Raw genomic sequence first — 26662 nt, 5'->3', positions numbered from 1 at the left:
GGGAACTATACAAGGTTTGAATCATTTGAATAAAACCGGAACTTATTCCAAACCAATCCATTGCTTGGTGCATAAATCTCCATTCTACACGATCAAAGGCCTTCTCTGCATCCAGAGAAACAGAGAAGGCCGGATCATCTATTGTTTTTGCAAAATTTAGCATATGAAGTGCCAATCTAGTGTTATTTGCAGAATGTCGTTGTGTAACAAAACGCATTTGATGCATTCCAATCATATAGGGGAGAGCCTTGGCCAACCTCAGAGCCAATAGTTTAGCCAGAATTTTCCCATCCACATTAATTAAAGAAATAGGCCTATAGTTTGAAACCAACATGGGATCTCTGTTTGGCTTTGGTAAAACAATTGTTAACGCTTCTGCCATAGTACCTGATATACAACCCTTAGTCAGTTGTGATTGATATAAATTTAAAAGATGAGGTAATAGTGTATTTTGAAAAGATTTGAACAACTCCACTGTGAATCCATCACTATCCGGAGCGGATCCAGCTCTGAGAGACTTCAATGTTGCCTGGAGTTCTGTAAATGATATAAGCGCTTCAAGTTTACTTTTTATATGCTCTGGAATTTTTGGCCCATTAATTAAGTTTTAAAATTCTCTTCCTTCAATTTCTTTATTTGAATAGAGCTCAGAAGAATATAAAGCTTTATAATAATCCAAAAATTGTTTTAAAACATCCCGAATGCGAGTATGAATTTTACCCTTTCCATCTTTAATTGCCACAATCTTTACTTTTCGTTTTTTAGTTTTAAGATAATTAGCCAATAATCTTCCCGCTTGGAATGTTGGGGGGATTCACTCCCCTATTAAGCGTTCCAAAACCTCTATTGCCTTTTTACAGGAGACCCGTTTATCCTCAGTGGAGCATGCCAAGCTCTGTACCTGGTGGGTGGGTTCCTATTTGGAGGCGCCCGCTGTGGGGGGAAAGGGAGGTGTTATTATTTTGTTCCGTAAGGGTCTTCGTTTACTCACCCAGAAAGTGTTCCGCGACCCTAGTGGGCGTTACATAGCTGCCTTAGTGTTACTTGATAATCGGCCACTTTTGCTCTGCAATGTTTACGCTCCTAATAATCCTTCGGCCAGGTTTTTTAGGGGGCTGCGCAATCAACTCTTACAGTTTGGAGATGTTCCGATGCTGGTGGGTGGGGACTTTAATGAGGTACCAGACCCGAAGTTGGATCGCTCTGCTTCGTCGGGTAGAGAGACCTCCAAGCTTTATACGGGTGGTCAACTTTTGGAATCCACCTTGGGGTTGCTTGACGTGTGGCGGGTGTTACACCCGTTGGAGAGGGATTACTCCCACTTGTCCAGGACGCACGGGACGCTTTCTCAAATTGATTTTATTCTTATTTCTCGCGTGCTGCTTCCCCGGGTAATGGGGGTTGAAATGGGCCCCATTGAAATATCTGACCACGCTTGGGTGGGATTTCGGTGGACTTGGGGAGACTCTTTGAACAACAGAGGGTCCTGGCGGTTTCCTTGCTACCTGTATAGGGATACCCGTTTTCACGAGTTTTTGATACAGTGCTGGCGTGATTTTCAAGTTAACAATCAGCAGCATCGGGATGATCCCATTCTCTACTGGGAGACGGCTAAGGCTGTCTTACGGGGGGATGTCATTTCTTATGTGGCCAGGGAGTCGAAGCGGAAGCATAGGCAGGTTTTGGCTCTGGAGCGGAAGGCGACTGTGTTGAGACGCCAGTATGGCAGGGCGCCCTCCTTCTCGCTTCGGACGCAGCTTTTAGAGGTCCAGCAGGAACTGAATGAATTGTTGCATCTTCGGGCTTTGCGGACGAGGGAGTACTTTAAGTTTCATTTATTTCGGTTTGCGAATAAGAGTAGTCGATTGTTGGCCCGCCTGGCGCATCCGAGGGGTGGACCTGAGAGCATAACGGCTCTTCGGGGCTCTTCTGGGGTGCTGCATCATCGGCCGGGGGAGATATGTGAATTATTGCAGGAGTTTTTTTCTGAGGTGTATACTGATCAAGGCCCTGAGCTTTTGGATGGGCAACTTTATCTGGACAGCCTCGATTTGCCTTGTTTATCTCAGCGGGATGCAGCCGTTTTGGATCTTCCTATTACCGCAGAGGAGGTGGAAGGGGCGATAGGGGTCAGTTCGTTGGGCAAAGCACTGGGCCCGGATGGGTTTCGGAGTGAGTTCTATAAGTTGTTGGTGGCGGACGTAGCGCCAGTGCTGGCTGAGGTTTATAATCTGAGTGTTGCTAAGGGCTTTCTCCCTCGCTACGTAAATCTAGCGTCTATTATAGTTCTCCCGAAGCCTGGTAAGGACCCTCTTTTGCCTGAATCGTATCGTCCTATCTCATTGTTGAATTATGAGGCGAAGCTTTTGGCTAAACTTTTGGCTAACCGCCTGGCGCGTGTTTTGCCATCGGTGATCTCAGACTCTCAGGTGGGGTTTGTGCGTGATAGGCCGGTGGCTAAGAATATCCGGCGCATCTTGTTGGCGTTAGAACGGGTGGGACAGGACGGTAGCCCCGCCATGCTCATCAGTTTTGACGCAGAGAAGGCGTTTGATAAGGTGCGGTGGGGTTACCTTTTTGCGGTGCTGAGGACGTATGGTTTGGGCCCCTTCTTTTTTGGAGCAATCCAGGCACTGTATAGTGATCCAGAGGCACGGATTTTAGTTAATGGGGCTTGCTCTGGTTTTTTTCCTATTGGCCGAGGGACTCGCCAGGGCTGTCCCTTGTCGCCGCTCCTCTTTGTGCTTTCTTTAGATCCTCTACTTCGGGAGCTTCAGGCAAATGTGGATATTCGGGGATTGGTCCTGGGAGATTCCCATTTTAAACTGGCGGCGTTTGCGGATGATCTCTTGGTTTTTTTAACGGACCCGCAGCGTTCCTTGCCCGTATTGTTGGAAAGTCTTCGGGAATATGGAGATTTCTCTGGCTTCGCCTTGAATTTTGCGAAATCTGAGGCGCTGGCTTCCTCGGTTCATCTTCAGCGGTTGTGGGGGGATAGTTTTCCGTTGCGCTGGGCTGACACCTCTTTTAGATATCTGGGGATTAGGCTGACTATGGATGTGGCCCAACTGTATCGTCTTAACATAGATAAACTCCTGGCGGATACTAAACTGTTGCTAGCCAAATGGCAGGCGTTGCCACTGTCTCTGTTGGGGAGAATTCATTTATTTCGTATGGTTGTTTTCCCGAGGTGGCTTTACGTTCTTCAGACTCTTCCCCTTTCTTTGTTGCAGAGGGATATTCGTTCCCTCACCTCCCTATTGATCCGGTTTTGTTGGGGTGGACGCAGACCTAAACTGAAATGGTCCTTGTTGGTGGGGCCTGCCCATGGGGGTGGTTTGGGGGTGCCTGACATCAGGGTTTATAACCAGGCCTGTTTGCTTCGTCATCTTAGTGATTGGGTGTTGGGTACCGCTTTTTATACGGATCTTTCTCTGGAGCGGGATCATTTCTATCCTCTTCATCTCTTGTATCTCCTCCATGCCCCGTTGTCTAAACTGCCGTGACCCTGTAGGCGTAGTATTTGTTTCGGTCCTTGTGGACAGTGTGGCATCAAATCCTTCGGTTGTGGAATCAGGACTCTCATTCTAGTGTATTTCTACCGTTGGCGGGGAATTTAGCTTTCCCTCCGGGGGTTGGACCTTCCGTGTTCGGTCGCTGGAGGGCGCGGGGGGTGGAACAGTTGCGGCATGTTCTGCGGGATGATGGGTCTCTCTTACCTTATGCTGAGTTGGCGGGGAGGGGGGGTCCCTGAGATTGGCCTTCCATTTGCTTATTGTCAACTCAGTCACTATGTGGCTTCCCTCCAGGGGACTTCCTTGCAGGGGGATTTTGGGACCCAGCTCTGCACTCTTTTGGCTGCAGATCCTGATACCAGGGTCTCTATATCTGCTTTGCATGGCCGGATTCTGGCTCTTTGCCAGCCTAGGGTTTTCCCCGGTATTTTGGAGGCATGGCAGCGGGACTTGGGTAGGGACTTGGGGGACAATTTCTTGTTAAAAACCCTGAATCGAACTGCGGGCTTGGTACATAGTGCTGAGTTACGTGAATGTCACTTTCGAACTGTCCTGCGGGCCTATGCTTCCCAGAGTCAGGCTTACCATATGGGTTGTATTGATACTCAGTTATGCATCCGCTGTTCGGTGGAGGTAAATTCTTACTTTCATGGTATTTGGAGTTGTGAGGGGATTCAGACCTTCTGGACGGACATGGCCTCCTTTTTACAGGGCTTGTTGCGGACCCCTGTGCCAGTCTCTGTGCAGTCTATGCTGTTTGCCCATTTCTCATTCTTATACATGTACACTTCTTATGAAAAATTATTTCTTAGTAAATGTTTTATTTTGGGGAAGAAATGTATCTTGTGTTGCTGGCTGTCTTCTGAACCACCTTCATTCTGGTACTGGAGGAATCGCCTTCATGAACTTATGGGTTGGGAGGCCCGTTTGGCTCGTTCTTCTCGACGCTGGAGCAGAGACTTTGTTCACACTTGGACTCCATATTTGAACATTTTGACTCCTGAGAGTCGTAGCCGGGTCTTGAATAGACTCCACCTCTGAAACTGTGCTTCTAGGTGTTTCTGCTGTTCCCTGCTTACGAGTTTTTCTGTATCAGTGGGGGGATGGGGAGGGGTGGGTGGGGGGTAGGGGCTTCTTTGTCGTGGGGGGGTATGGTGGGTCCGGAGGGGACATAAGAGTCCAGTCCTCTACGGGTGTTTGATGAAAGTGCATCCTATGGTTGTTATTGCTGTTGTGTTTACTGTTGCTTAATAAAATAGATTTGAACGTAAAAAAAAAAAAAATGAAAAATCCGCCATATATCTTTCAATCCGCATGTATGTATAAGATTATCTAGACCTAATGATTTTAATTGTTTACTCGGTTGTTTATCCAGTAATGGATCCATGACAGCATTGAAGTCTCCAGCTATGATTAAATCAGTCATAGCCAGTGACAGAATTATTTGTTCTCAAAAACAAACAAATATTGGCATGTCACATGTTTGCAGCTGGTAAGATGTTGATAGCACCACACTGGAAGAAAAATTATGCACCCTTACTGATTCAGTTGTTCAGGAAACTTGATTTTATTTGTTTGATAATGAAATTTTCAGCTTTGAAACATAGCCATATTCATTCCTTTCATAAGGTGTGGGGCATTTACCTGCAAAGGATAGAGACCTCGCCACTACTTTCTGTGTGAGCCAGAGATGGACATTTTCCTGTGCCCTTCCATTTTTATTTTATTTATTGGATGCTTTGTAATATGGCTCACTTAATATTGCTAGAATGCTTTGTAAATACCTTTAAAAGGGTCCCATGGGGATGGGATTAAGTTGGGGGAGCTATATAGGGGGAAGGGAAACTGTTACTAATATGTTGGTTGGATATGATGTAATTTTACTGCCCGATTGTTTTCCTTCTGTATTTTTCTGTTTTTGGTAAAATAAAAATAAAACTTTGAGAAAAAAAAAAGTACTAGTGACCTCTCTCAGCATGAAATCTGTCAACAAGGAGTGACTGGAGAGACCACTGGATCCGTTGTGAAAAACACAGCTTTAAAGTTAGTAATAGTTCTGAAAAATACTTAGACAGGTCTGATATTCAAGCCAGGTATGTGTTCACCAGTGGCAATGAATGTATAACTAATCAAACTCTGTATTTTCAAATTTATACAGTTGGTATCAGGCCAAAAATCTACCAAGCAGCCTGATACTATATACTCTCTGTGTAAGAAAGCAGTGGAGGAGGGAAGGAGAGGGGTGGAAGCAGAGGAGAAGCAAGCCATGAAGTTACCTGTCTACTAGTAATATTCAGCTGTTATGTAGATAAACATTTACATTTAGGTCTACTAAATATAGACCTAAACTAAATTGAGAGTGTCAACATGGTCACCAAATTATCCAAATACCTGGATTACATCAAATGCCACAATAGAGAATAACATAGGGACTGTTTCCAATGGCTAGCCGCCTCAAACTCACAGGAAGAAGGGGGAAAAAAGGGCTATTTGTCACGGGTACGTCAACAATGCTTTTCACCGCCCTGCAGAGCAGTAAATGGCCTTGTCCCCGCAATAAAGGATATGCCACGAGTCACCTCGCTCCCCTCCCCTCACGGCCAGCAGCTCCCCTCGCGATCGTGGGTCCAGCAACAGCCCCCCTCTCTCACATCCTCCCAATCGCAGGTCAAAACCGGCAGGAAAAAAAAAAACTGTGATGCCCCTGGGTTAGCCCTTTTGCACCTCCCGCACCAGCCCTACCAGCCTCTTAGAAGCTTTGTGGACAAAGAAGCAACACCACAGGCTTGTTCCAGGACCCTCTTCCGGCTGAGTCCCTCCTTCCAATGTAAGTGTACTCAGGGGGAGGAGATCATAGAATGATGAAAAGATGAAGGCAGGGAGATGGGCACAGGGGAAATACTAGAAAAGGGTGTATAGGAGACAGAGAAGGGAGATGCTGAACATGGGGTACAATACATACACAGAGGTAGAAGATGAATGGTGAGCATGGAGAAAGAAAAAATGTCAAATGGTCAGGAGACCCTGGCAAGTGAGTTAAGAAAAAACAAAAGAAAATAGAGACCAGTGCCTGAGACCAACATGATTTGAAGAATAAAATGACAAGACAATAAAAGAAAAAAAAAAAATATTTTCTATTTTGTGATTAGAATATATCAGATTTGAAATATGTATCCTGCTAGAGCTGGTGTTAGACATAACTGGGGACCGCAAAGCCCAGGCCATGCTTCTTTAGCTTCCAGCTGACTTAGGGCTCTCTCTGACCAGGGGGCAGTTGCCCTAGTTGCATGCCCCTAACACTATTCCTGTCATGTGTGACTGTGGTATTCTGTTAACATGATTTTTCTATGTAGCATTCTGTAGTAATCTGGCTTATTCAGTTTTCTCAATAGAGGAGGGGATATTTGTGAAGAAGAGAGAAAGGGAGACGGGAATTTTATTGATCCTTGCTCTGTATTATTTGTATTTATAAAATGACAATTGTACAGAATATTGTTTCTTTCTATACTTTAATAAAATAAGTTCAATATAAAATCATAACTATTTGAAGCTTGTGCAGATGGGATCAGACTGTTTGTGGGGAAGGGATGGGGACCGAGCTGGTGGGGACGGGACAGGGATGGGGACTGATCTCGCGGGGACAGGGACAAATTTTTTCACCATGTCATTCTCTATGCAGCAACAGCATTTAACTAAAGCTGACCCCATAATTTTTGCAGGGTGCAATAAACTGCCAGGCCCACATGAGTAAGCACTTCATGGACTATTGCACCACACGTAAAAGTTATCTTGAGTCAAACCAGGAAGTGGAATAAACAAATATGTCTTTACCTCCTCATTGCTGCTCTCCTGTGGAAGGCAAATATGAATGACATTCAAACCGATCTGCCAATAAATTAAAAAAAGAATTAATTTTGGGTAAAGAAATACTTGCTGCGCTATGATCCCATTCACGCCCAGTCATTAAGAGTCTTTCCAATGCCTGTATTGTTAACTGACTAACACCACCTCCAAAGCAGCAAGAGGCAACACTGGGATATACAACATTAAGTTTAAAAAAACCACAAATGCTTCACAAAATACCGTAGCAGCATTATAAAAATGTCAGCTATTAAACTTTTTGCTTCTGCTAGCTCCATTACAAATCCCTCCTCAAATCTTTACCCTCCTTTTCCCCCCAATTACATTTTTATGTACTATCTGCTGAAAGGGTTTTTTTCCCTTTATCTTCTGCTATTTTTCTTCAATCAGGTTTTACTTAATCCGTTTGCTCAGCTCCCTTCCTTTGCTCTTACATTTCTATCTTCTTGCAGTATTGCTCTTTATCTGGGAGGCAAATATTGGCATTTCAAGGACGACACCCACTGGTTGGGCTTTCTAGAAAAGTAACTTCTAGAAACAATGCAGTCTTCTCAATAGATACCAGATACCAAACAAATTTAAGTCAACTACAAAATTATTAGGTTACCATGTGCGTCATTCACAACACTTACCTCTTCTGCAAAGCTTTTGGTTGTTTCCAGCATCTGGTCATCATCACTTGCCTTAGGGAGGTGAGGAGAGAGGAAAAAGATATGTTTACTTCTTGGTTGCAGAAATAACGACAACTTTTTCCTTGCTTTGCTGATATCAGAAAAGCCAAAGACACTTCATGGGCTACAACAACTACCAAAATGACTGTTAACATGAAAAAATAAGGCATGAACTACAATGTGCAAACCTGAGATTTGTTAAGATAAAGCAAAGAAAATTCTAGAGATTTTTTAAGAAACTTCAAAGATAGGGAGTGAACTATAGTACAATGTATTTAAAAACAAAACAAAACAAAACAGTATAAGAAGAAAATGTGTCCACTGCAATGCTAGATCACTGAAAAATAAGATTCTCATGATTTTTTATTCATTTACAAATGGAACAGATATTTTGGGGAAAATTTTACACTGGTGTGCATTTGTGAGAATTTTAGAAAGTTACTTATACAGCTCATATTTTAAGCAAGGATGAAGAGTAATATAAAACACAAGTACAGGCAGTCCCCGTTTTACGAAAATCCAACTTACGCCAGACTCGCACTTATGAACGGGGAGTCCTCATTAAATCTTCAGTGTCTCAAGAAATCCCTTTCCCTCCTTCCTGAGTCCCAACGCACCTCTCTCTCCCTCCCTCCATTCTGTGCCCCAGGTTTGTGCCCCCTCCCATGGGTGTTTACCTTGTTCTGGCCAACTCCCTCCTCCTTCTAGCCACAGTCATTTCTCTTGATAAAAGCGGCGGGCAGCGGCTCCTACACATAGGTCCTACAGCTGACTGGGAAGCCTTCTTTCTGATGTCGGAGGCTCCCATCCCCCTGAGTAGCAGCTCTCCATCCCTCCTATCCCCCTGTACAGCACCTCCTAACCGACAACCTCCCCCCACCATGAGATCTGGCATACCTTCATGCCTTCCAAATCAGCAGCAGCAGTGGCTAGCTGGCAGAGGCAGCGCTGTAAGCAAGCTTTTTCCATTCTGCCCCACCAGGGATTGCCTCTGCCATGTCATCAGTGACGCGGCAGAGGGAGGCCCCGGCAGGCCGCAAGAAGCCTGTTCAGAGCGCTGCCTCTGCCAGCCAGCTACCACTACTGCATTAGGAGGCCCAGAGATTTGTCAGGTCTCATGGGTAGGGGGAGGGGGAGGGGGAGGGGGGGAGTGCTGGTCACTGAATCAGCAAGTCCAATTTTTTTGGATAATAAATTGATTCAAATTGATTCACCGAAGTTAATCGGTGAATCAATTTGAATTGGTAAATCAGGCAACACTACTCCTCCCTATACCGCCTGTCAAATTTTTTTGCCGCTCTCCCTGCCCGCTGATCAGCACCAGCAGAATTTCCCAAAACCACTGCAGCTTCAGGGCTTCCCCTTCAACTCAGCTGTTTGGGGCCTTCTCCTTACCAGTGCATCTTGGAATACACTGGGAGGGGCCTATGGCCCTAATTGGCTCAGGAGCCTAAGGCCCCTCCCAGTGTTAGGGCCTTAAGCGCCTGAGCCAATCAGGGCCTTAGGCCCCTGTCTGGTGCATTTTGAGATGCACTCGGAAGGGGAAGGCCTGCCATTTTGAAGAGGTGGGCATCCTTCCTGTCATTTTTTTTTTTTTAAAGGTACAGGATTGTGTGTGGGGGTTGGGGGGAGTGTTGGGAGTCCTGGGCTGGTGGTGGGGGGTCCCTCAGGCAGGAAGGAAGGAGTGGGCATCCCTCTTGCCGATTTTTTTCTTTAAAGTATGATGTATGGGGTGGATCAGGGTTTCACAGTAGAGGCGGGCAGCAGAAGGGAATGAGCATTAATCCTGCCAATCTGCAATTTGAAGGCGGGGGGAGGGGGTTGTGGGGGAGCCAGCAGCAGGAGGGAGTGGGCATCCCTCCACCAATCTGCAATTTGAAGGCAGGGAGCTCAGGGAGGGGGTCATGTGGAGGGGTGCCTTGGAGAGCTCGGCGGGAGGAGGATTTGGGGGGCGGAGGGAGTGATTTTTATTTTTATAAATTGGATTTGGGGGGGCCTTTATCGGCAGGGTCGACTGTCATAGCCTTACTTTCCTGTTAATATCAAGAGTTCAGTCACTGACAGAAAAGTAAACCTACGACAGCTCAGACCCTGTCAGTAAAGTCTGCATGGAAAACAATGCGTTTCCCTGCTGTGCATTAATTACACAGAGTACTTATTAGAATACTAATGAGCTCCTTGTAATGAATTAGCATAGGATTCTTGGTAGATGCTACCGACGATCGGTAGCAGCCATAGAGAACCCTTTAGAGCATCGGCAGGAGAGTTTCCTTGCAAGTAAAACTTACTTGCAATTAAATATTTTGCTCATCAGGGCACCTATCAGAAACTGGGAAGTCTCTTAATCAAAGGCACCCTTAAATAGGAAAGTCTTAAGCACAGATTTAAACTTGTCTAAAGAGGTTTCCAGTCGTAGATAAAACGGTAGAGCATTCCAAAGAGTTGGACCTGTAATGGAAAAGATACAGCGATGGGTAGAGTCATAGATAATTTATCTTGGGGTTGGAATAACTAATAAGTTGCTATAGCAACTGTAGGGTACAAGTAGGTGTATATGGAATCAAGAAAAGATGGCTTTGACAAATTTTAAAGACCAGCAACAAGATTTTATAAGCAAGTCTTTGATTTATTGGTAAGCAATGAGCTGATTTAATGACTGAAGAGAAGTAGAGAGGGGGGAAGATGGTAGAGAAGAAGGAAATCTAAAAGGGGATATGATAGAACATGAAAGGTAAGTCTCCAAGAAGGGATATGATGCAGAAGAAAGGAACTTAATTTGAAGACAAGATGAAAAAAATGGCTAGACCTCTTTTCCATCCCTGATGGTTAAAGTGAAGGGATTGAAATCCTAAGGGACAAGCTTGGTCACCCTTAGTCAACCAGATTTCTCTGAGGCAGAAAATATCAAGATTGTGTAGCAAAATAAGATCTTTTACCAAGTATTGCTTGCTGCAAAGTGAATGAACATCAACTAGTCCAACTGAAAGCTCTGAGATGGAGGTGGAAGGGCTGTTAAAAGACTGAGATACAGGTGGTGTTAATGGAATAAATACAAGATATCTTACCCGGGGAGAGGGCAGGGAGGAGTAAGTATGGGGTTCTATACAAAGGTCCTAGAGAACAGGAATGGGAGTCAAAACACACAAGAAGTAAAGCAATAATAAAACAGGGATTAAAGCAAGCAGCAAAGAAAGGGAGAAGGAACACCCCCTCTAGTATTTAATTAAAGAATACACATAAAGCAAAACAGTTTTCAGTACTTTTTCAATTTCATTTTTTTCCTCCAATTTGTGACTTTTTTGGTTCATTTCACACATTCATTTTAATAAAAAGTTCTAACGTAGTAAAAAATGTTTAACACCGTATATATTCGAATATAAACCTATCCAGATATGAACCGAGGTAACCTTTTTCCTCCCAAAAAGGGGGAACAAAGGTTGACTCGAATACAAACCAAACTCACGTCAGTCTTGTGAGGCTATTGTGGGAGTGAGTGGCATACTGGTCAGAACTGCTACCTCAGTGGTTAGAACTGAGGTTGCGAGTTCAAACCCAGCCTACTCCTTGTCACTTAATCCTTCCATTGTTCCAGGAACCACAGTTAGATTGTAAGCCTGCAGGGACAGAATATACCTAAGAATATACCTAAGAGTACCTGTTTATTATTCAACGTATTGTAACCACTTTGGATGAATTTCTTCATGAAAAGGCAGTAAATAAACATAGCAGCCACTGTAGGAACTCATGTCAGCCATTTTGAGTAATGCGACTGCACGGGGCAGGAGCATAGGAGGATCGCTCTTGTTCTGGCTCACCACTGGACCAGCAGGGCTTAAGGTAGGCCTGAGGAAAGGCCAACGATGGATCTGAGGCAGTGAAAACTCGAATATAAACCGAGACCCCCATTTTTGGGCCATTATTTTCACCCAAAAATCTAGGTTTATATTCCAGTATATACAGTACTTGTCTTATAGCCCGTTACATTAACGGATGCTAGAATATATGTGTGTGTCTGTCTATTTCTTTCTCTCTCTCCTTAGGCTGTTTCTGTATTTCTATCTTTCTTTTTCCTCGGCTGTCCAGCACCACCCCTTGGCTGCTCCCCCCTGTCCATCCTCCCTTCCTTTTACCTCCCCTGTGTCCACCAGCACCCCTTCACTGCTCCCCTTATCCAGCAGCAGCCCTTCTCACTTTGTTTTACCTCCCCCCTGGCCAGCAGCACCTCTTTCCTGCACCCTTGTCCAGCAGTAGGTCTCCCTTCCTTTTTCTTCCCCTGCATGTCCATTAGCACCTCTTCCCCTATCCAGCAGCACCTCTTTTTTGCTCCCCCTGATGGCAATTTATAACAGCCAGGGCCCTGACCATCCGCTTCCCCTCCTCCTCCCCAGCTGGAAATCACCTTCAGAGGCGAAGGGGCGTATTTAGGTGTAGCCAAAGAAGAAGCTTGGAAGTGAACCGAGGGGGGAGGGGGTTGGAGTACAGGGGGGCAAGAGGAAGGTGAGAGGGAATGAGCATCAAGCAGGAGATGGAGAAAAGAGTGGAAAAGAGAAATCTGTGAGGTAAGGGAGGAAGAGGAAGGCAGTAGAGAGAGAAGGAAAAGATCCTGCCAAAACAGATTGAGTGCAGAATCTGAAATAGGGTTGGATGAATGTCATGAAACCGGCAAGGAAGTTGAACGGGCTGGCACTGTGATGGAAAAGGAAAGTAAAAGGCCATTACAATTTCATGCATCAGTTCCACAGTTTAAAAAGGCTTTAAAAACACATCTCTTTTTGAAGGATTTTGTGAGTGTCTAATATGTTTGGCAATCTGTGTGAGGAAGTATGTCATTAAATTTGTCTGTTATTTTACGGATTTGAAGCCTCCGTTCGGGCTTACCGTCGGCAGTTCATTTCCCTTCCCACGCCTGAGGGCGGCCGCACGGAGCGAACAGCTAGGGCCCCGACCATCCGCTTCCCCTCACCCTGTGGAAATCACCTTCAGAGGCAAAGAGGCGGATTTGAACCTTCCATTCGCCGCTACCCCTCCCTCCCCAGCCTCGCTCACTCCTCCATCCTTGCCATGGAACAGAGGAGTCGAGGCGGAAAAGAAAAAGCCGGCGGCGAGATGGCGATCCAGGGCGGCCGGATAATGGCGTACGTCACATGCAGCCACTGGAAAGCTAAGCGCACATGTGCACTCTACCAACCACATCCCGACAGATCAGATCTCAGGGAACAAGCGGCAAGAGTGCACATGCGCGCTTAGCATTTTATTATTATAGATTCATTATTTACTTGATGTATATGCTAAATTTAAAACAAATTAATATACTGATTAATACATTTTGTATACATCCATCCCCCCCAAAATCAATATGTATACTTAACTGAAATTGTTGTATAAAAGGTTTGTATAAATAAATTTAATACCAACATTATCAAATGTTCCCAATAAGTATATCTTCTTACCTGTACAATGGCAAGCACTGGCTTAAAAGTAGGAAGCTCTTTCTGAAGGGAACTCAGCACGCTTTTACAAAGTTGGATGATTTTTCTGAAATACACAAACAAGTAAACAGATTAATTCTCTTTGTTCCAACATGAAGTTCTCTAATACAACATGATTCTGAAAATAAAATAACTGCTTGCTAACTACAGTCATTCTTTCTCAAAGCACTAATCAGAGATACAAGACAAAGCTAGCATATTAACATCTAAACCAGTGGTCTCAAACACGCGGCCCGCCAGGTACTATTTTGAGGCCCTCAGTATGTTTATCATAATCACAAAGGTAAAATAAAACAGTTTCTTGATCATATGTCTCTTTAGGTTTAAATGACAATAAATACTTAATACTAATATTATTATTAAGACTTAGCCAAAAGGAAAGATTTATAAACTATAAAGAGCTTTACCTCATGCAAAATTGTCATTTCTTTAATAGGACATTAACTATTTTTTCTGAGGCCCTCCAAGTACCTGCAAATCCAAAATGTGGCCCTGCAAAGGGTTTGAGTTTGAGACCACTGATCTAAACCTACAGAGCAGGGACTGTCTATTGCAGACATGGGCAACTCTGGTCCTCGAGGACCGGAATCCAATCGGGTTTTCAGGATTTCCTCAATGAATATGTATAAGATCTATTTGCATGCACTGCTTTCAATGCATATTCATTGAAGAAATCCCGAAAACCCAATTGGATTCCGGCCCTCGTGGACCGGAGTTGCCCATGTCTGGTCTATTGTATGTTAAAATGTACAGCGCTGCGTACACCTTTTCAGTGCTATAGAAATAATAAATAGTAGTAAAGCTAGTCTAACATGTTATCGGAGGACAAGCAGGTAGTATATTCTCACATGTGGGTGATGTCATCAACATAGCCCCAATACAGACAGTCAACAAGCGTACTGTCACTTTAAAAATTTGAAGAACGCCCACACCACATATGCATCTGTGCCTTCCCACCCAAAGCCAGCTCATGGCACCATCAGTTCTAAGTTTCGAGTTTCTCTCAGTGTGTCAAACTTGTTTGTCTATTTTCAGCGTCTTTTTTGTACATATAGTTTGTACACCTTTTTTGTGCCTTCTTTTACTTTTTTTGTTCAGTTTAGAAAATTTTAATTTTTCACTGCCTTGTTTCGAGCCTTCGGGCTCTCTTCAGGCTGGGAGCATCAAACCTTTTTCTACCATCTACTTGACTTCCCCAGATCACCAAGTCTTTGACCTCACGTGGGAATTTTTTCCTTCAATGTCAAAGGCTCCTAGCAGCTTTAAGCAGTGCACTCAGTGTAATAGGATAATTTCAGGTACAGACCTACATAACTGATGTGTCCCGTGCTTAAGTTCTGAACACCGTGATATTTCCTGCCTGCTCAGCAGAAAATATCCCTATGCACTCATGAATCATGCAAGAAAAGGGAAAGGGGTGAGGCACAGGCAGAGAGTAGATCCACCTTACTCTATAATACTACAACCCTCCCCTTTTTTCCTGCAGTATAAGAGGGGTAAGCTGGAGTTCTCAGAAGCATTTGCATACAGTAGCTCAGTGTCTCGTAAACTTTACGAGCCACAGCATACTAAACTGGCAGTTGTTGTGTCTTGAGGGCACCTGGAAGTGCGCTGATGTCACCACGATGATATCCACACATGCCTTCTTCAAGCCAATTACCCCCTAAGTCTAACAAATATCAACCGAGTACCCCACCCAAGCTCCGCCCCAGACCCCACCCCATAATAATAGTACTAATTGTAATGCAATTTCTTCCATCCATTTTTCATATACACACAAAATAATCTATTAATATATAATGGTAACCACTAAATTAAAAAAACACAAAGCACACTGTATGCAGAGAAAATCTTAATTATAATTTATAATCGGGGGGTTTCAAAGAGGTCAAGGCAGATAATTTTAAAATATGCAATGTCACCTCAGTAACTACTACAGAAAAATAGACAAATATACTGCAAAATATAGACAGCAGATATAAATTCTCAAAACTGACACATTTCGATCACTAAATAGAAAATAAAATAATTTTTCCTACCTTTGTTGTCTGGTGATTTCATGAGTCTCTGGTTGCACTTCCTTCTGACTGTGCATTCCATATTTCTTTCTGCCTACTGCACACTTCATTTCCTCCGGACCACATTCCCTTCCCCAACCAACATCTCTCTTTGTCCCTCCATGAATCCAACTTTTCTTCCTCTCTCCTCCACCCCTATTGACATTTCTCCCTCTCTCATCCTCCTGATCATGTGTAGCATTTTTCACCAATGCCCACCAGCACCATGCCTCATCTCTCCCTCCATAACTACGTCCAATATTCCTCCACCTTGTATCCCCTTCAATCTGTCCCCCTGTTCCCTCTCCACCAGCATATCCAACATTTCTCCCTCATCCTTCTCTCCCCTCTATGTCCAATTTTCCTCTTTCTTCCTTTCCCCATGTGTACCATGTCTTTCCCTCTCACTCACACACTCATGCCCAATTCTCCCTTTCTCCCTATTCCTTCCCTCCTATGTCCCAAGTTAGCGTCCCCCTTCTATGTCCCATGTTCATGCCCTCTCCCTTATCTGTGTCGAGTTCATGCCCCCTTCCCACCTTTGTCCCAAAATTGTGCCCCTCCTATGTCCCAATGCACTCCTTATCCCCCCTCTCCCTTTGTCCCAGAAAGATCATGTCCCCTTACTTGTTTGAGCCGCACTCACTCTTTCTGCCTTCAACGGCACTTGCTGCAGGCAGCGGTTCACACGGTACACGTGGCTGACCTACAAGTCTTCCCTCTGACGTAAACTCTAACGTTGGAGAGAAGGTTTACGGGTCACGCTATGTGAAGCGTGTGAACCACTGCCCGAGTGCGGCTCGAACAAGGAGGTAACGGAAACACACCCACCCTGCTGACCCAGAAGGTTTTCCTGTGACATCAGCTCTGACATCAGAGGGAAGCCCTCTAGGTCGGCTTCGGTGGAGTGGGACGGCCAGGAAGGAGGGATCCCCGGCAGAAGCTTTGGCAGGCGGCTGAAGAGCAGGAAGGAGGGATTCCCACCCGCAGCTTTGGTGGCCAGGCAATATTCTCGGCAGCAGCCAGTGCCATGTATCGCATGTTGAGAAACACTGCTGTAGGCAGTCAGCTGGTACCTATCCTCCTCCCTGGCATCTCGCAGCACACCTGAAATTTCATGCCACAGCACACAATTTGCAATACACTGCAGAAAACACTTTTTCTCTGTAGTTTACACAACCAAAGCAGTTTACATGAGGCAATGAAGTGTTGAGTTGCCCAGAGTCACAAGTTGTTGCAGTGGGAATCTAATTCACAGCCTCAGGGTGCTGAGGCAGCTGCTGTAACCACTAGGCCACTCCCCGATTCTCAATTCAGAGATTTCCTTATCAAGTCAGAGTTCCCAGATAGGTCAGATAGACAGATAACTTGCTAGAGGGAAAAATAGCAGGACAATCCTTGCTTTCCCAAATAAGGCTTGTAAAACTGATAATATTAGCCTAAACATTTCAGTGTGTGGCTGCTGGATCCTAGTTGCCAAATGAGCCTGGACTAGAAAAAAAACATACGATCAAAGTGCAGTGATAAATAGCTAAAAAAAACACACACACACACTTTTGATATTACTCATCATTCTTTGAGTGCAGATATTTGTTTCTGTCAATATATCTTGATCGACCAGCACAAATGGACTTCCTTGCTTAATATTTCACCCTCTTACTAGGCCTACAACCAAACGAAGAAAACTTCCACGCCCTCACTCAAACACATATGTCTTCCACCTCCCATCACCTTAAATCTGGCCCTCCCCCTTTTCTGCTCGGGCATCCGCCTGTTAAAAAAAAACCATGCTTGTAAACCGGAAGTGTAAGTACTACACACAACCGGCTAATTCAAAGGCTGTAATGGGAGCTGTGTAGCCGATTAATTGTTCTAAAAACCGGCAGTGGAAAGCTGCGGTATAAGTACCTAGAGAAACAGAAAGCGGGTTGGCTGCGACCACCTTCGTTCTCCACTCCTACCTGACGGGCGCGTTCTGCTCCTGCACCCTCCGGCTCTTAGGCGCCGATTGTCTCAGATGGGACACCCGGGGGGGAGAAAGGACCTCGTCTCCACTCCCAACACCTCCGTCTCGAACACTGCTGCTGTTCGTCCTCCACTGGCCGAAGCCCGTCGTGGCGCACCCAGGTCTCTTGCACCTACCATGTGCTGGAAGGGGGCCCCGAAGCCGCTGACAGAGTCTTAGCCAGCGCATCCTGCCGAGAGGGGAAACGCGCGCGGCAGCCAGATAATGGGATATGAGGATGCAAAAAAAGTGCGCGAGGCAGCAAGATAACGGGGCAGGCGCGGAATGGAAGAAAGAGCTCGTGCCCTCTCTCCTTCAATCATAGGGATGGAGGAAGAGCGGAGCTTGGCACCGTCTCACACGCTCACCACCTCCCGAGCGCATGTGTCACCGTGGGCGCGCGGCTGCTACCCAGCAACCCCCAGCCAAATAATGTATAGAATCGCTCGCTCGCTTGCTCGCCTGCTCGTGTAGCAAATGCACAGTTGGAAGATGCATTTAAACTTTATATCTGTATCAGTATATGTTTACTTATTCCTAACATGGTGAAATAATGTAATCGAATGAGTGGAAAGAATACTTTGAAACACAAACTGTTCAATTAAGAAACGATGTTCTGTTTTATGTGACGTTATTACACAGCCCTAATTGATCCTCTTCTGGATTATTTTTTCACAATTCAACCCCCCTCCCCCTATTCTACACCTACTCAACTGTAGCTACCTTCTGTAGTTTTTTTGTTTGTTTATTTGAAATATTTATTGAATTTTTAAATTGATATAATGCAAAACATTCATAAACATAAAGAGAACAATAAACACATCAGACTGCTTTTTTTGGGGGGAGGGGTAAAAGATCCATCCTAGCATAGGCGTAGCGAGGATGAGTAGCGCCCGGCCCGGGGTGTTGGCCTCCCTCAATCATCCTCTTCTCTGCCCCCCCCCCCTTGCTCCTTCCTGACACCCCCCCTCCCTCTGCAGCATGTCCCTTTCCCCATACCTCTTTTGTTTTCCTAGTGCGAGCAGCATCACAAACCTGCCCACGTGTCTGCTCTCCCTTTGACGTCACTTCCTAGGTGTCAGACCCAGAAGTGACATCAGAGAGAGCCAACACCGATGCGGGCAGCAAGTTGTGATGCTGCTCGCGCTGGGAAAATTAAAGAGATATGAGAGAAGGGAAGGGGCGCACGCATGTGGCAGAGGGGTCAGGAAGGAGTGGGGGGTGGAGAGGAGAGCGGGTGCCAGTGCCCCCACCAAGACAGCGCCTGGGATGGACTGCCCCCCAACCCCTTACTACGCCACTGCATCCTAGTCCCAGCAGGAGCCTGCGGCACGACTTTCCCCACCTACTTTCCCCAGTCACGCCATGCAACATCAATGAGCAGGCCTGCCCTGGAAGTCTTCATTCTACAGCGATGCTGCGTGGTGGCTATCTGCAGATTTAATATTACAGCAGACGAGGGGAGGTGGGTGGGGAGTAGAACCAGTGGCGTAGTAAAGGGAGTGGGGTGGTCTGGCCCAGGTGCCATTTTGGTGAGGGCATAGGCCCCATCTTCCTCTCTGCTCCCCTTCCACTGCTGCGCATGCGCGTCACGTCCCTCTGCAACATTCCTGGTGTGGGCAGCAACCTCCTGTCGCCCCAGCATTGCCTCTTCCTCTGATTTAACTTCTGGGACCTGCGCCTAGGAAGTGATGTCAGAGGAAGAGCCAGTGCTGGCGTGACAGCAGCTTGGGGGGTTGCACCAGGAACATCACAGAGGTATGGGGGAAGGAAAGCACCGCACGCTTGGCAGGAGGAGGCAGGGAAGAAGCATGAGGAGGTGGGATGGAGAAGAGGGTGGGGGAGGGGCACCCCTCACCCTCGCTACGCCACTGAGTAGAGCCATAACTGACCGCCAGTTTCTGGGGAATCCATGGCTCCTGTGGCCTCCCCTGTTCCAACGCCTATGAATAAATATATATATGCTTGGACAGTATACAAGGCACCAAAAACTAAATAAAGAAAATGGTTCCTGAGTATGAGAGATAATAGTCTAAAAAGGCTTCCATGTTCTGATTTTTAAAGGGTAATTTTAAGAGTTTTAAGAAAGGTTGACTTCATATTTTTTTGTATAGTAATATTCAATTCCACCACAGGTGCAATAATAAATGGGAATTATCTTTCCAGTTATTAATCACAAGTTTTAGAGCTATGGAAATAAAGAAGTCTTATGAAAGATGTGTAGCAAGAGCCAATGATTTGTAGATTATGGGGTTCATAATCAAAATAAAAAGGGCATCCAAAAACATCCAAGTAGCAGCAGTACAGCAGTGGACGTCCAAGTCAAATAATCGTAAAGCCAACCAGAGCAATATCGCTCTAACCTCTGAAACGTCCAACACAAGACGTACAAAATGGGAGCGTTCCATGGACAGGATGTTCAAGTACGATAATGGAAATCACAGTGTTTTGCCTTGTGCGTGCCAAAACACGCCTACAGTTAGACCTCTTTAAAAAGTGCATAAGGCAGTGGTTTCCAACCCTGTCCTGGAGGACCAACAGGCCAGTCAGGTTTTCAGGATAGCCCTAATGAATATGCATGGAGCAGATTTGTACGCCTGAAATCTCCATTAGATGCAAATCTCTCTCATACATATTCATTAGGGCTATCCTGAAAACCTGACTTGTCTGGTGGTCCTCCAGGAAAGGGTTGAGAACCGCTGGCATAAGGTGATACCCAAATTGCCTTTTGACCTACTAGCGATCTTGTTCTGTTCAAGAGCTAAAGCTGAGCATGTGTCTGAATCTATATATATAAAATCGGAGGTATGTGTGTGTGTATGTGCCGCGATCACGCAAAAACGGCTTGACCGATTTGAACGAAACTTGGTATGCAGATCCCTCACTACCTGGGATGATATGTTCTGGGGGTCTCGCGGCCCACCTGCACACGTGGGCGGAGCTACAAACAGATAATCAGATTTCACCCATTCATGTCAATGGAAAAAATGTAAAAAGCTGCCATTCTCACAGTAATTCAAAAACGGCTTGACCGATTTGAACGAAACTTGGTATGCAGATCCCTCACTACCTGGGGTGATATGTTCTGGGGGTCTCGCGGCCCACCTGCACACGTGGGCGGAGCTACAAACAGAAAATCAGATTTCACCCATTCATGTCAATGGAAAATATGTAAAAAGCTGCCATTCTCACTGTAATTCAAAAACGGCTTGACCGATTTGAACGAAACTTGGTATGCAGATCCCTCACTACCTGGGGTGATATGTTCTGGGGGTCTCGCGGCCCACCTGCACACGTGGGCGGAGCTACAAACAGAAAATCAGATTTCACCCATTCATGTCAATGGAAAAAATGTAAAAAGCTGCCATTCTCACTGTAATTCAAAAACGGCTTGACCGATTTGAACGAAACTTGGTATGCAGATCCCTCACTACCTGGGGTGATATGTTCTGGGGGGTCTCGCGGCCCACAACTCTATGTTGCTTGCTCAAGGGTGGGTTCACCCAATAATTTATATGTTCTTGCTCCAGGAGGTGAAACTAAAATTGTTGTTTATAATCACGTTTTGCGTTAGTTGTATTGTATTCATTTTGTCAAATATTTCACATTATAATTTGAATATTGTACTTTTTATTAAGCTGTAAATAAATAATTTCATTCACCACTATAAAGTATCTTTATTTGAATCCATTTACAGTATTATTGCTATAATTAAATACCCGTGCAACACCGGGGCATCAGCTAGTAATTGCATACATACTAGGTGCTACATTGCCAGCCTTTATTTATTTATTTGTTTAAAAAATGTATTGCTACACAACCTACTATTCTGAGTAAGTCACACTATAAAACATACATAATGTCTATACCAGGGGTGTCAAAGTTCCTCCTCAAGGGCCGCAATCCAGTCGGATTTTCAAGATTTTCCCAATGAATATGCACGAGATCTATTAGCATACAATGAAAGCAATGCATGCAAATAGATCTCATAGAAACATAGAAAATGACGGCAGAAAAGGGCCAAAGCCCATCAACTCTGCCAACTCTAGTGACTCTTCTCGCTGAGTTTGCTCACCAACCCCCTGCCCTTACCTCATTAGAGATCCCACATGAATATCCCATTTATTTTTGAAATCTGCCACGCTGTTGGCCTCAATCACCTGCCGTGGGAGTTCATTCCAATGATCGACCACCCTCTCAGTGAAGAAATACTTTCTGGAGTCACCATGAAATTTCCCTCCCCTGATTTTCAGCGGATGCCCTCTGGTGGACGAAGGTCCCATAAGACGAAAGATATCCTCTTCCACCTCGATACGACCCGTGATATATTTAAATGTCTCAATCATGTCCCCTCTCTTTCTTCGTTCTTCAAGTGAGTACAGCTGCAATTTATTCAGCCTTACTTCATACGGAAGATCCTTGAGCCCCGAGACCATCCTGGTGGCCATCTGGATTGCGGCCCTCGAGGAGGAACTTTGACACCCTTGCTCTATACAAATACACAGATCATATCATACAACTGTATAACATCAGTAGCCTTCTCTGGCCTTTGTGTGTTTAGAACATAAGAATAGCAGTACTGGGTCAGACCAATGGTCCATCAAGCCCAGTAGCCCATTCTCACGGTGGCCAATCCAGGTCACTAGTACCTGGCCAAAACCCAAGGTGTAGCAATATTCCATGCTACCGATATAGGGCAAGCAGTGGCTTCCCCCATGTCTCTCTCAATAACAGACTTTTCCTCCAGGAACTTGTCCAAACCTTTCTTAAATCCAGCTACCACATCCTCTGGCAACGCGTTCCAGAGCTTAATTGCTCTGCTTCTTTCACTCACCCATTTCTCACCACATACCTCATAAACCACTGCCAGTGCCCCTTCCCCATTCCTCCTACCTGATACCTGTATCTCCACCTCCCTTCCATTTCATCTTACTCACTTTGCTCTCTCTAGCTGTGTTGTCTCTGTCAGTCTGTCTCATGTGCTAGGAGCTGCAAAGTGAGTGCTGATTGTCTCACCTGTGTTTGTCTGAGGGGATGAGCTGACTGACTGAGAACTGCTGGTGTTGGCTGTGGCTGGGATAGCGAGTGCCTGGGGATTGTATGTCTAGGGAGGGGAGCACAACTTTTGGTACATGGTAATAGGTAGTGGACTGCACCTCTGCTGGCACGTCATGGACGGAATTAATGCACTTGTGGTGCCTAAGGTTCTGTTGCAAGAGGATGAGAGAGATCGGGAAGGGCCCTGCAGGAGATACCCCCACAGGAACATCTTCATGGCTCACTCCTATTTCCTAGACCGATCCAACCAACAATGTATAGATAGATACTGCTTTGACAGGGCAGCTATACAGGATCTATGTCAGCAGTTGACACCCCTCCTGCAGGCACCCATACCTGCCACCTCAAGGTCACCGCTTTCCTCACAATCCTAGGCACTGGGAGCTTCTAGTCTAGTCTAGCAGCCAATACAAACTCATCCAACCTGCCAACTCTAAGTGCCTCACCCAGTTCCTAGAAACCTTCCTCACCCACACCATCAATGCATCACCTTCCCCACCATCCCCCAGGCCCTACAGAGCCCCATGGGTAAATTCTACAGCATAGCACGCTTCCCATCAGTCATAGGCGTAACATACTGCACACACATCCAATGGCGTAGTGAGGGTGACAGGTGCTTGTGATGGCAGTACCCTCTTCTCCACCCCCACCGCACCTCCACACACTCCTTCTCCACACTCCCCTGTCGTGTCCGTGCTGCTTCTCTTCCCTTGTACCTCTGTAACATTCCTGGTGCGACCAGCATGCCCCAAACTGCTATAGCGCCAGCATTGGCTCTTCCTCTGATGTCACTTCCTAGGCGCAGGTCTAAGAAGTGACAGAGGAAGAAAAAACACTGGCACGACAACAGGTTGGGGGTTGCTGCTCATGCCAGGAACGTTACAGAAATATGGGGTAAGGGAAAAGGCACGCATCCGCAGCAGTGAGGGATGGGGAAGGAGCAAGGGGTGGAGAGGAGGACGGATGCCTATGCCTTCACCAAAATGGCGTCAGGGGCGGATCTCCGCCCTACCCACTTTACTATGTGACTGCACAAATCGTACTCAAATACTCCCCTATCTGAATCACTCTGTTTCTCATGGCGAGATTTGAGCTAGATCTCTGAGATTCAGTAGACTTGGACTCCTTGATTCATGTGATTGGAAGCACATCCTTGAAGAGAACCCGGATGTAGAAGACGGAAAGGCGGGGAAAAATGGCAACCACGCAACCCATCCCTATGTATCAAAATGGCTGAGTGGTTTAAAGTGCCATATTTAAGTGCTTGTTCTTCACTGTGTGGGGGGTTTTCTGGTCTCTATGTGGAGTTGTGGGTTCAAATCCCACTTCTAACATATTGTGTTACTCAAATCAAGGTCTTTCTTTTGGTTCATTTAAGCTGGAAGATGTATTCCCACTTAAAAGTAACAGCGGGAACATACCACCTGACAAGCTGGGACACAGCCTGGGTCTGTTAAGGCCACGATGATTGGGTGAGAGGACCTGCATTCGAGAAAAAGGTCCAGATGTGATGCTCTGCCCTACTGTTAAAGCAAGATGCAGCTTTGGTATGCATGGGTCTGGGCCTTTGCCTAGGTTTCACATTTCCTAAAAGCTCACGCTACAGGAGCTGTTGACTTGAAGAGTCATGGGCCATTGTCTAAACCGGGCATTCCTCCGCCCTAAACTTGCTCTTCTCTTCTGAGCAGAGTTTAGGTCCAGTTTTCTTTCAACTTGCAAGCACTAGATTTGACGAGGGACCTGTCGGGGTGTTCTGCCTGTCCGAATCTCTCTGTTTCTCATGGCGAGATTTGAACTAGATCTCTGAGATTCAGTAGACTTGGACTCTTTGATCCATGTGATTGGAAGCACATCCTTGAAGAGAACCCAGATGCAGAGGAGGGAAAGGCGGGGTATAATGGTGCCCACAAAGCCCACATCTCATGTGTCAGAATGGCTGAGTGGTCTAAGGTGCCAGACTCAAGCACTCGCTCTTCTCTCTATGGGGGTGTTCTGGTCTCCATGTGGGGGCGTGGGTTCAAATCCCACTTCTGACATGCTGATATTTTTCATATGAAAGTCTACTTTCTGTTCATTTAAGCTGGAGGATGCATTCCCACCTAAACCCGACAGCTGGGACACAGGCAGGGTTTCTTAAGGCCATGATCATTGGGTGGGAGGACCTGCATTTCATAAAAAGGTTCAGATGTGATGCTAAAGACAGAAGCAGCTTTGGTGTGTTTGGGCCTGTGAGTATGGCCCTTCTGTCCGTTGCTTTTGGCTATGTTTTGCATTTCCTGAAAACTCAGTCTGCAGGAGGTTTTTCCTTGAAGATTCATGGGCAATTGTCTTACCCAGGCATTCCTCCACCATAAACTTGCTCCTCTGCTTGTTCTGAGCAAAGGTTTGGTCCAACTCTCTTCGGCTTGCAAGCATTTGCTTTGATGAGGGACCTGCCAGGGTCTTCTGCCTGTCCAAATCTCTCTGTATCTCATGGCGAGATTGGAACTAGATGTCTTAGGTTCAGTAGACTTGGACTCTCTTTGATCAATCTGATTGAAAGCACATCCTTTGTGAGAACCCGGATGCAGAGGAGGGAAAGGCGGGGAAAAATGGCCACCACGCAATCTATTCCTATGTGTCAGAATGGCCGAGTGGTCTAAGGCGACAGACTTAAGCACTTGTTCTTCACTGTGTGTGTGGTTTTCTGGTCTCCATGTGGAGTCGTGGGTTCAAATCCCACTTCTGACATATTGTGTTTCTCGAATCAAGGTCCTTTTTTGGTTCATTTAAGCTGCAAGATGTATTCCCAAGATGTATGCTGGAGCATACCACCTGACAAGCTGGGACACCGCCTGGGTCTGTTAAGGCCACGATCATTGGGTGAGAGGACCTGCATTCGAGAAAAAGGTCCAGATGTGATGCTCTGCCCTACTGTTAAAGCGAGATGCAGCTTTGGTATGCATGGGTCTGGGCCTTTGCCTAGGTTTCATATTTCCTAAAAGCTCACGCTACAGGAGCTGTTGACTCTTACTATCTCTCATACTCTTACTATCTCTCATACTCTTACATTTACTCTCTCTCATTTACTCTCTCCCTTTTGTTATGGCAGGGCGGACGAGGAGTGTGAAAACTACAAGCAAGGTTGGCATCCCCTGCACTGAAGTGGTCCGGGAGATGAACTCGGCCTACACACAGACGGAGGAGAACACAGCCCCGGGAAAGGACGTCTCCGTGCAGACCGAAGACATCCCACAGCAGTACATCACGGCCTCTACACAGACAGAGGAGGTCAATCAGCGGGTTAGCTCCGCCCACCCCACCGCATCAGTAGCGTGCGACCGGGCTCCTCCATAAAAGGAGGCGAGCCATCGGGCGCCGCTACTGCTAGCGGTTAACTTTTACCAGCAGGCAGCAAGGCAGAGGGGGAGAAGAGCTGTGCGAGGCGCTGGGAGAGGGAAGAAGCGCCCGCACAAGCAGAGAGACTTCGGGGCAGCGGCGAGTTAGCTCCGCCCACCCCACCGCATCAGTAGCGTGCGACCGGGCTCCTCCATAAAAGGAGGCGAGCCAACGGCGCACAGCCGTTCGGCGCGCGGCGAAGGCGAGCGGCAAAGGCGCTCGCCTTAGCGAGAGCGCCTTTGCGAAGGGCCTCAAGAGGGGCCTCTAAACATAGCCCTACCACTTTGAACCAGATAAACTCCACTCTTCCCACACAAAAACAGATACTCCCCTTTATCACACGCAAACAAGCACACAGGCAAACACACTCTTTCCTTGACTCACATTTGTTTTCTCTTTTCTTTTCCTTGTAGAAATGGCAGGGAGAACAAGGAGCGCCAAGACTACTATCAAGCTCAACAATCCAGCATCTGAAGACACCCGGGGGATGGCCAAGGACTCCACACAGAAGGCAGAGAGTGCCACTGAGCAGGGAACAGATGTCTCAGTGCTGACCGAGGTCACCCCCCTCCCACGGTATGCCTCGATCTCTACGCAGACAGACGAGATGGAACAGGTAGAAGCGGAC

General features: G+C 46.1%; 1 protein-coding gene and 2 non-coding genes across 10 annotated transcripts in view; 2 read left to right on the top strand and 1 right to left on the bottom strand.

The window, feature by feature from the left end:
• MTHFD1L (methylenetetrahydrofolate dehydrogenase (NADP+ dependent) 1 like) overlaps window positions 1-18074 on the bottom strand; it is a 441775-nt gene extending 423701 nt beyond the window's left edge. Inside the window, exons 1-4 of one of the 8 annotated variants that reach the window (XM_033938573.1) lie at window positions 17555-18074; window positions 13498-13582; window positions 8009-8059; window positions 7347-7400 (exon numbers count right to left, since the gene is read on the bottom strand). In XM_033938573.1, coding sequence (XP_033794464.1) covers window positions 7347-7400; window positions 8009-8059; window positions 13498-13582; window positions 17555-17787 — 423 coding nt within the window. In that variant the 5' untranslated portion in view covers window positions 17788-18074. The other 7 variants (XM_033938565.1, XM_033938569.1, XM_033938568.1 and 4 more) reach the window with 7 other exon arrangements.
• A 6508-nt stretch (window positions 18075-24582) lies between these two features.
• On the top strand, window positions 24583-24692 carry TRNAL-CAA. The gene is made up of 2 exons: window positions 24583-24620; window positions 24647-24692. It is a non-coding gene; the product is annotated as a tRNA-Leu (tRNA).
• Window positions 24693-25275: 583 nt separating this feature from the next.
• TRNAL-UAA lies at window positions 25276-25386 on the top strand. The gene is made up of 2 exons: window positions 25276-25313; window positions 25341-25386. It is a non-coding gene; the product is annotated as a tRNA-Leu (tRNA).
• Window positions 25387-26662: the final 1276 nt, after the last annotated feature.

The sequence above is a fragment of the Geotrypetes seraphini genome, chromosome 3 (genome assembly GCF_902459505.1).
Source record: "Geotrypetes seraphini chromosome 3, aGeoSer1.1, whole genome shotgun sequence".
NCBI classification, from domain to species: Eukaryota; Metazoa; Chordata; class Amphibia; order Gymnophiona; family Dermophiidae; genus Geotrypetes; species Geotrypetes seraphini.
The sequence above is the reverse complement of the archived record's forward strand: the minus strand, read 5'-3'. Positions and strand labels throughout refer to the sequence as shown.